At 46.9% G+C, this 9,738-nt stretch overlaps 1 protein-coding gene across 1 annotated transcript; it reads right to left on the reverse strand.

Annotated features, from left to right (window-relative positions):
• Positions 1-6,516: 6,516 nt before the first annotated feature.
• Positions 6,517-9,386, reverse strand: LOC101753875 (nucleolar and coiled-body phosphoprotein 1-like). The gene is made up of 2 exons (XM_022828797.1): positions 8,033-9,386; positions 6,517-6,746 (listed from the first exon to the last, which is right to left on the reverse strand). Exon 1 carries the CDS (start codon positions 9,307-9,309, stop codon positions 8,044-8,046), a length of 1,266 nt encoding a protein of 421 aa, XP_022684532.1. The 5' UTR covers positions 9,310-9,386; the 3' UTR covers positions 6,517-6,746; positions 8,033-8,043.
• Positions 9,387-9,738: the final 352 nt, after the last annotated feature.

The raw sequence follows: 9,738 nt of genomic DNA on the forward strand, positions 1-9,738 counted from the left end.
AATGAATGTTGAGCAACCCTAAAATGACCCCACCTTTCTTTTGTGAAGTTTATGCATTTAGAACTTTATATGTGTACACAATCATCAACAAATCAAGCCTAGGTTTTAAATCGTAGCACATGTTACTTTACGAGAAATCAAGGTTTAGTCCTTGTCTAGGTGAATATGGTTGAAATGCAATTTACACTTCTGCAATAATTCATGGAACGCATCCTGTATGTGAAAGCATGGAAACTTTAACTATTGCATATGCATCTCATGTAGAAGCAAATGTCACCGACGGTACTTATGAGCTACTTCCAGCAGCTGAGGAGCCATCTGTAGAAGTGAACCAGATCGAGGTTACACAGGACCTCAGTCAAGCTTCAAACGATCTTTAGACTAACCTAGTACAGGAAGGCAAGCCTCGGAGAATAACCTTGATTTTAAAGTTTATGCAATACCTATGATGCTTATGTTCATGCATTAAGTTGCTAGGCATTGCTTGAAACCTTAGTTGCATGAATCTAAGTACCTATGCTTGAATACTAGCATGATAGGTTGAGTAGTTGCAATGCTAAATAGGGACATGGTAAAAGTGGAGTGATTTCCTGCCACTCACGAGTTATAGGAGTTGCATATTTCCTTATGCTGAAATCATAAGGTTGACGGGCGGGGCTAGGCAATTGGTTCTGAATTGGTGCATTGCCCTACTTGTATAGAAGATGAATGTGCTAAGGTCGAACCATGTCGGTGATTGTGGTGAAGTGTTTGAAAAGTACTAAACTCATAGCTAGTATGGGATGGGGAAGCCTAGTACCTGATTGAACCGGGACGTGGGCATACCTCCCCACTCTCTCTGGAACCTGGTTCCCTTGATGCATCATGTGGGTACAAGTGCAATCACGGTAGGGCGAATTGAAGCCCTAGTTGCATGATCCTAGGTACCTATGTGCTGAACACTAGTATGTTAAGATGATTAGTTGCAATGCTAAATAGGGACTCAGTAAAAGTCGAGTGATTTACTGTCACTCACGAGCTGTAGGAGTTGCTTGTTTACTTATGTTGAAACCATAAGGATGACGGGCGGGGCTGGGCTATATGTTCTGGATTGGTGGATTGCCCTGTTTGTCTAGTGGTGAAAATGCTAAGGCCGAAAGGTGTTGGCATTCATGGTCAAGTGTTTGAAAGTAATAATCTCATACCTAGTATAGGATGGGGAAGCCTAGCACCTGATTGAACCGGGGCATGAGCAGCTCGTCCCACTGTCTCTGGAATGGAGTTTCCCCTGCTGCAGCATGTGGGTACAAGGGTAGTCACGGTACGATGTCGCCTGGGACTGTGGGGCATTGTATCCAAGGGAAGTGGCCCTGACACGTGCTTGGGGATTGATGGGGACGGCTGACAAGTGAAGCGAACCCAGCGTGGTACGCGGATGTTGTGGGGTTAGGTTCACCTTGGAAGGTTTAAAAACTCGATTCGAATCATCTGCCTCTTATAGTTTGAGACTACTTGATTACTATTCTGCACTGAGTAAGAAGTGGAACAAAGGATGATGATTAATATGGATTGCTTGATTAATTTTACTTGTTCAACATGCTTGCTTAGAATAGGTGCTTACCTAGAATGGTTAATCAACTAGAACCTGCTGCTAAAACTTGAAAGTAAGGACCTACTTTAGGTGCTTTTGGCAAAACAAACCCCTCAGCCAAAAAACCTTGCATGTCTAGAAGTCGGTGGAATAGATACCACCTGACGGGTAAGTCTTATTGAGTATTATTATACTCAGCCTTGCTTGTGGCTATGTTTTCAGGTAATATTGATTTTGAGGAAATGGTTGCCAATTTGACTTGGCCAAGCCAACTCCCCCCGGGTTGGACGGTCCAATGGAACCCATCCTCGGTCGGCGAGGAACGTGGTGGTTGATATCATGGTAGGCTTCACCATGGTATTTTGTATCGACGTTAGACCTCTCGTTGTTTTCCGCTGCTTGAACTTAGAAAACTTTACTTTTATGCATTTGAACTTCTAAGTTGTAATAACTAAATTTGGGACCTGTAATAATTATCTAGATTATTGTAATCTCTGAACTCGCCTTCATGTGAGTATGCTTTGTCTCGATCCGAGATAAGTGGTTTATCGGGTGAAACCCAACAGACTACCATTTTAATTCGATTAAAGTGACAATTCGCATTTGAGGCGAGGTTGAGGACACTTTAGCCGGATTAACTTGGGTGGTTCTGCCACAGCTGGTGTTAGAGCCAGAAAAGCATACACCAGAGAAAACAACGAGCCCTAAACACATTTTCAATAAAACTTGCAAGAAATTTGTGTTTGAAAAATGTGTAAGTTCATTAAGGATGAAAGATAGTTCGTGAAGCCCTAGGGGATTATGAGTTGTTCAGGTGGCTAATTAACTATTGGTTATCTTATACTAACTCCCAGCACATTTACTTTCTGTCAAAACTTATTTTCTTGCACAACGGTTGGCACAGGGGTACGACGATTGCTATAACGCACTCACGACACCATATGCAAATATGGTGGTGGCACCCAAAACTAATGGTTGGTGCAGGGTACGGCGATTGCTGTAATGTACCCATGGCATCATATGCAAATATGATGGCAGCACATAAAAAGTGAATACGCTACTTGGCGTATGAGCGTTGCCCGTGCAACGAAAATCGTGCGGGTGCCATTTCTAGAGTGAACGGTAATGAATGTGGATGCTTTCATGAGTGCTGGCATGAAAGGTTCAATTGTACATGTGATCTTCTACAGGTAAGCTAACCGTGGTTATGGTAAGTTAACGACAGTTAGAAATTTCGACTAGTTATTATAGCGAGAGCCATAATTGTTGCCTTGCCACTGGCACTAACCCCGTAAGTCCAAGCAATTGGCAGTTGTTTGTTTTGTGAGGACCAATAGGTCATGCATGCATCACATTAAAACTTGTAAAAATGAAAATTGTAAAACAACCTTTGCATGAATGGCTTGTTAACGAAGTAAAGTTGTCACAAAATTCTTACCGGTCACAAAGGATTATCTAGTTGCCATAGACTCTCAGCTGTCATTGTCAGAATTTTTCGGGCTAGTAAATTGTTTTTTCTCCGGAAACATTCTTGTCCGGAAATAGGTAAGTGAGATGCTGTAAAAATTTCATAAAAGTTGGTCGTGTAGAATTCGAGATTTTTTTAAATTGGTAACCTTCTGCCTGCTGTAAATTCCAGAGTGTGCAACTGATAAACAATGAATTTTTCAACCCCTTTAGGATCAGTTTCTGTCTAGTTCCATAAAAACAAAGTTGTAAAGAACATAGTACAGAACCTTCTGGTAAAGTTTGACAATTTTTGGATGGATAATTTTTGAGTTATGATCATTTCTCTAACTTTCCAGAAATCAGTTTTCACTCTTGATAAGTGATTATCTAGTTCTCACATGTTCCTTCAATTTCATTCTCCAGATGGCTGATCCAGTCTATGTCATGGTGGACATGGACGGACAGGTAGACTCAGAGTGCCTGCATTAGGAGGGTTCTTCCATATTGTGGGACACTCTACGCTCAGTTGGGTATACCACACCTCCCTGTTACTCAGGCAAGGAGTACGAGGAGTATGGAGTACCCCGCTGCAGTGTACACCTTACCCTCCACCCTCACCCAGCGGACCCGGAGTGGCCACCCTTGGAGGTTGTCACACTCAGGTATCATTTGGATGACATGTGGGAGACAGCCACTCTCCAGGGGCTTACGCTGTTTATCCGTCAGCACCCCGCGGAGGTGGTCCTGGATCCGATAGGGTTGTTCCTGGCACACGACGCCGATGACCCAATGTGGCTCGATAGGATGGAGAACATGAGACTTTTGGGTTTCACTCACCCCCAGGAGACCATCCTTACTACTGCTCGGTGCATGAATGCATTGTACTAGCTGTAGGCTCTCCAGAGCGAGGCCCTGGCTAGGTTGATGGACCTAGCACAGGCCAACCAAATATCGCTCAATGAGATCAAGAGCGAGATGGTCGACTTGTCCTTGCAACTAGTGGACAAGGGTGTTCAGGTTGCTGAGATGGAGACTCAGATAGGAGAGTTACAGCAAGAGTTGGAGGACCAAGAGGCCAACATGGAGATGTTGGCAGATCAGTATTATGACCTCAACATGGAGTTGGCTGATGCCAACGATCACATTGAGATGCACCACCACCAGCAGGCCGCTATGCAGGCACCTCCTGAGGCCATGGATGAGGATGAAGACCCTGAGGAGATTGAGGGCGTCTTGAGCATGGATTTTGAGAGTGCAGCACCGCAGCCACCACTTGGGGCAGCTCACTCTCCTATGATTAGCAGTGCCTCCGTTAGAGTGGTTAACAACCTCGATGACTTTTAGGTGTTTAGAGTGGTTGTATATACTCCTCGGTGTAGCCTAATTTTGAACCTTGATGTAATAGGCTAACCTAGAGTTGAGTATGATTTTGCGTAGCGGGTGCTACGAATGTGACTTTGGCTATGGACTTGTTTCCAAACACTTGTTGATGTTGTAACCACCATGTTATTGACCAACTTTCTGCAACCGAAATGCATTTGAATTTTACCCAAGTTTCCTTTTATCTCTGAGCTGTGAGTTGAATACCAAAGTTGTGAGGAATTTGATAATCTAATTGCTCACAAAATTTCAGAACCATTGGACCTGTCAAAATTGAGATATGACCAAAACACTGCAGCTCAGCCTGCTGAAAAACAGCCAGGACAGAGTTGTACAAATGGGATTTTTCGACCTTACCAAATTTGTCATGCAACACATTGTCAAATCATGGACTAATTAGGCTTAATAGATTCGTCTCGCCGTTTAGCCTCCACTTATGTAATGGGTTTTATAAATAGTCTACGTTTAATACTCATAATTAGTATCTAAACATTCGATGTGACGGGTGCTAAAAATAAGCACATGTAACCAAACCAGGCCTTAGTATTGGGCAAAGGCTATATCTGGTACTAAATGTCCCAATTTTCTGCTCCTGCCGTTCCTGCCGTTTAGCACCTTTAATACCGGTTAGAAGCCTTGCCCGGTACTAAATAGAGCAATTTAGTACTGCGCTGAGCCCTTGCGCCCCCCGGCCCCGTGCACCCTGCTGCCTCCAACGCGATGGTGTGGACGAGGGTTGGGACCTGCGGCGGCGGTGTGCTAGATCCGACCTGTGCGGGCCACCCCGCGCCCGGATCCAGCCATCCGGGTCCCGTGTCGCTATCCCGAGCTCCTTCCGCCGCACGAGGGACAGTGGCGACGCCGCCACACCACCGCGACGCGCGGGACCAGGCGCCAAGCCACTTGCAGCTCTAGGAGTCGGCGCCGGCCCCGCGTCGCCCTAAATCTAACGGTCCGCCTGCCGAGCCGTGCTCCGGCGGCTCCAACACGGCCGCACCACCCGGATCTGGTTGACCCATCCTGCGCCACCAACGGATATGGGGTCCACGTGCCCCGGACAGCTGGCGCCGTCGCAGTCGTGGTCAAGCTGGTGTATGATCTGGCAAGGAGATCGGAAGAGCTTGCCACAAAAGACGGTGCGACAGCCTTGTGCCGTGGTACGTGTGCTCGTTGTACGCCGGGGAACTAACTGGAAAAGCCTCCAACTCGTGGGACGAACTGAACTGGACTGGCCACTGACCACCGTTCGTGCCCCGTGGGGTGCGGTGCGGCACGCCAGGAGAGATCCGACCGCAAAACACACGGCACCCTCTCTCGCAATCCACAATGCCTGCCGCCCACCACGGGACGCACAGTGCGACAGTGCTTCCGAGCCGGAACCCGGCCTGCCTCGATCTGTGCCATGCCAGCCAGGGCGCGATGGGGGAAGCAAATGGGCCTCCCTGGCTGAGCTGTAGGTAGGCCGGCCAGGCCGCTTCCTCCATGCTACGGGCTACGGCCTGCTCTACACTACTACATGTCTACATGTACAGATCGATCGAGCTCGCAGTGCGCTAGTCGATCTGCTAGACGTACGACCTATGGTTAGTCGAATAGGACTATTAGGAGTATAATTGACACCCTTTCCTTCAGATCACAACTGTCGCTTCACACAAGGACTATTATTTGGAGTATATGAACCCATCAGTCATAAGCAAAGTTATTTGTATATATATAGTAGTATAGACTTGTTCAAGGTGTACATGGCATGGCTAAATGATGTGAAGTCGAAATAGTACCATCTGCAAATCAATCATTCATCCTGTCTGGTAAATAATTTTCCTTTTGCTGCAACGGGAAAGAATAGTAGGGAGGTAAAATGTAGCCAAAGCATATTGATTCGTCATATGTCGACACTGGATGCATTTGTGCGTTATAATGTTCAAAGAACCAAGCATGATTTGCAGCCAAAAAAAAAGTTGCTGGCTGAGAGCTCGCCTCATAATGCGAGAGAACAGAATCAACAGGCATCCATCATCATGCAACAAAAGAAAAAACAAAACAACCACCATGTCTCCAACTGCTTTGATTCATTCACGATTCATGCCGAAACTTAAACAGCAGAATCAGTAGGGTCATCAGTTTAGTTCTACGAGAGAACATAAAAAGCCTAAACCAGTCAAGCAAGAGCTTACTTCTATATATATGGGGTATTGGGGTGTAGGCCTAGCCTTTTTTAAAAAAAAAATCTGCCATCCTGGACCAAAATGCATCGCCAGCAGCATAGGTTTCACAATTCTAAGAAGAATCAGCAACACAAAAGCAATCTGACCAAAATCCGACCTAGCCTTTGCAGCTTGCTCCATTCCTGCAACAAACAAGCAAGTCGAGTCAGAACACCAGATTATTATTCAATGTATCAGAAGCAAATAAGCAGTATAAAGATACTATTGTTCCATTGAGTACATTCACACTAACAAGTTAATGACGTGTGTTCAGTTGTGCAATTCCAAGGCAGGCCAACATTTTGACATTTTCAGCAGTGTTGGAAGATGCACTGCTCAAAATATATAATTCAAATCAAACATGTACTAGACATAGGATTGTTAGTTGAAGTGGACATTGTGAAAACTAGTTATCTGTTATTGCAACCAGCTTATATCCAGAACAGGGCTTCAAAAATATGCTAAAAATTAACTAGAAATTAAATTTACTAAACCACGCAAGGAGCAAAATATTACTCCGGTACTATTTCACTTATCTCTATCAAATGGATTCAGATTTGCACAATTCTCAGTTCTAATATGATGAGATAATGCATATCTTTAGTTTTCTTAAACGTGGTGATTTTAGGTTGTAGCATGAAATATATTTAACTTGAAGATGAAATGCAGAGCTCCTGTAAAAATGTGGTATACTGGTATGCTACATGGCACCTGTGCACTTTATAAAATTTATGCCTTAAGGACCACACAAAAAAAGTAAAGTCAAATAAAGAAGAATGTAGGGAGTAAGTGGTATAGGCGTATATAGCCAGTATATGTTGTTGATACAGCACCAAGGTACCAGTATATTTAAAAAAACATTACTTGCAAGCTTTCACTGAATCACTGGAAACCTTTTTTTTTCTCAAAAAAATACTTTAAATGATTTTAATCTTGTTCTATCCCATATACATTCTGCGTACGAATACAACTAATCAAATTTTACGGCTTCTAGATGCATATAGTGGATCAGGCACTGCAGGGATGATAGCTAAATGAAATTCTCTGTGAACATAATAAGGGCCTTGGATCAGAATGCCTAACCTTTTTTAGTGCAAACATATGCCACTTAGAATGAAAGAAAAATAGAGCACTTGAGGGTGCCCCTTCCAATATTGAATGTTCAGCCAACTATTTAATCTGCATTGTTTAATTGTAAAACAAACGGCTTGCAGCCTAATGGAGGATGAAATAGAGTTTCTTCATCATGGAGGTATCAAGCATCGGAAGCTTCTTCATCATCTAATTCACTCTAGTTTAGTATCTAGCCAGTGTATCCTCCTATTCATTTTTGCAGCTCTTATGTTGCTAGATTTTTCCTCTAAACAATTACCAAATTAGATACCAAAATAGCAGTATTGATTTATCCTGGGGAGGAGAGTGAATGGACCTGCAACATCACTACATCAAGTCGCACATCGCCTTGTTGACAAGCTTCTTGATGTCAAAACGCTTAAGTTGCAATCGGCACTCGTCCACCATCTGTTTCTTGATCTTATTGTTCAGCATGGTAGCCTCGGCGTCATCCATATTGAGGAAGGCGTCATCAAACATGCTTGGTGGCTGCTTGAGCTCTACTTCCAGTGCCTGTTTTAGCTGCCAAAGGAAGCAGTACTTCTCGCTCTTCTCCTTCAAGCGCCTGCACTTCTGCACCTGGTTATCCTCTGGTCCTGAAGGGGCGTCTGCTGTTCCCTGTGCAACTGGCAACTTGGCGATGGCCGTTGCTGCCGCCACCGCCACCGCAGCAGCAGTAGATTTCTCCTCTGCCGCCGCCGCTGCCTTCTTGGGTGGCTTGGCGTGGTTCGCCACAGCAGCTGCAGCCTTGTTCTTCGGCGGGGGCGGCTTCTTCTTCGGCAGTGGCGGCTTGGCGACCTCCTTCGCCGCCGCCGTCTTCTCCGGCGCGAGCACAGCTTGGTGACCTGCTTCGCCACCACCGGCTTCTCCGGCACGAGCGGCTTGGCGACCTCCTTCACCGCCGCCGTCTTCTCCAGCGCGAGCGGCTTGGCGACCTCCTTCGCCGCCGGCTTCGGGGGGGAGCAGCTTGCTAAGGGCGGCCGCCGGCACCCTCTTGTTCGATGAGGACGATTCCGCGATCCCGGCCGCCTCCGCCGTCCGCTTCAGTAGGGACGGCTTGGTGAGATCGGGGGAAGGCACGTGGGTCCGTGGTTCCGGCGCCGACTCGACTTCTTCGGAATCGGAGTCGGAGTCGGAGTCGTCTGACGAGTCCTCGGAGCCTTCTCCGTCGGAGCCCTCGGGACCTCGCTGAGGCGGCGGCGGCGGCTGCTGCTGCTGCTGCTGCGGGAGTTGACGCTTGATGGGGTCGCCGCCGCCGTCCTCTCCCTCCTCCTCGCTGGCCTCGCTGTCGTCGTCTTCGTCCTCCTCGCCGACGCTTTCTTGGCGCGCCGCTGCCGGCGGAGGCGGGGGCGGCGGGAGTTGACGCTTGATGGAGTCGTCGCCGCCTTCCTCTCCTTCCTCCTCGCTATCCTCGCTGTCGTTGTCTTCGTCGTCCTCCTCCTTGCCGCCGCTTTCTTGGCACGCCGGCGGCGGGATAGGAATGTTCTGGGTCGGGAGCTGTGCCTCCACTCCTTGTTCGTCGCCGGAGGTGTCGTCCTCGTAGGAGGAGGAGGACGAGGCGGAGGAGGCCGGCTTGCCGTGTTCCGGCGCCATGGGGGCGGCGGCGGCTTGGGGACGGCGAAGACGAGGGCGCGGCGGCGGCGGGGTTTTGGTGGGGGGATTTTGGGCGTCTTTTCCGTGCGGTGCTGCGTTGGCCTGCCGTGCTTTGCTTCATATAAATAATACAAAATGGAAAGCTGAATGACGCCTGGATGGCCGCGCCTTTCTGTTGTTAATGATGATTTTTGGCCATGCACACGGCACCATGCTACAAATGATGCAACATATTATTTTTTGCCGATTTTTGTCAGCCCTGAAATCTTGGGATGGCACATTGATCAGATGCCGTTATTCAGAGATTCTGGTAAACTGCAACGGCAGAATAGATGCATCTTTTTTACAGGGAAAAAAATACTGATCTAAACTTATTGAGTTTTAGCAGTCACCTATCTTGTACGGCAAAATGCCCCAACTCATTAACGT

This window comes from Setaria italica, chromosome VII (genome assembly GCF_000263155.2).
Source record: "Setaria italica strain Yugu1 chromosome VII, Setaria_italica_v2.0, whole genome shotgun sequence".
Taxonomy (NCBI): domain Eukaryota; kingdom Viridiplantae; phylum Streptophyta; class Magnoliopsida; order Poales; family Poaceae; genus Setaria; species Setaria italica.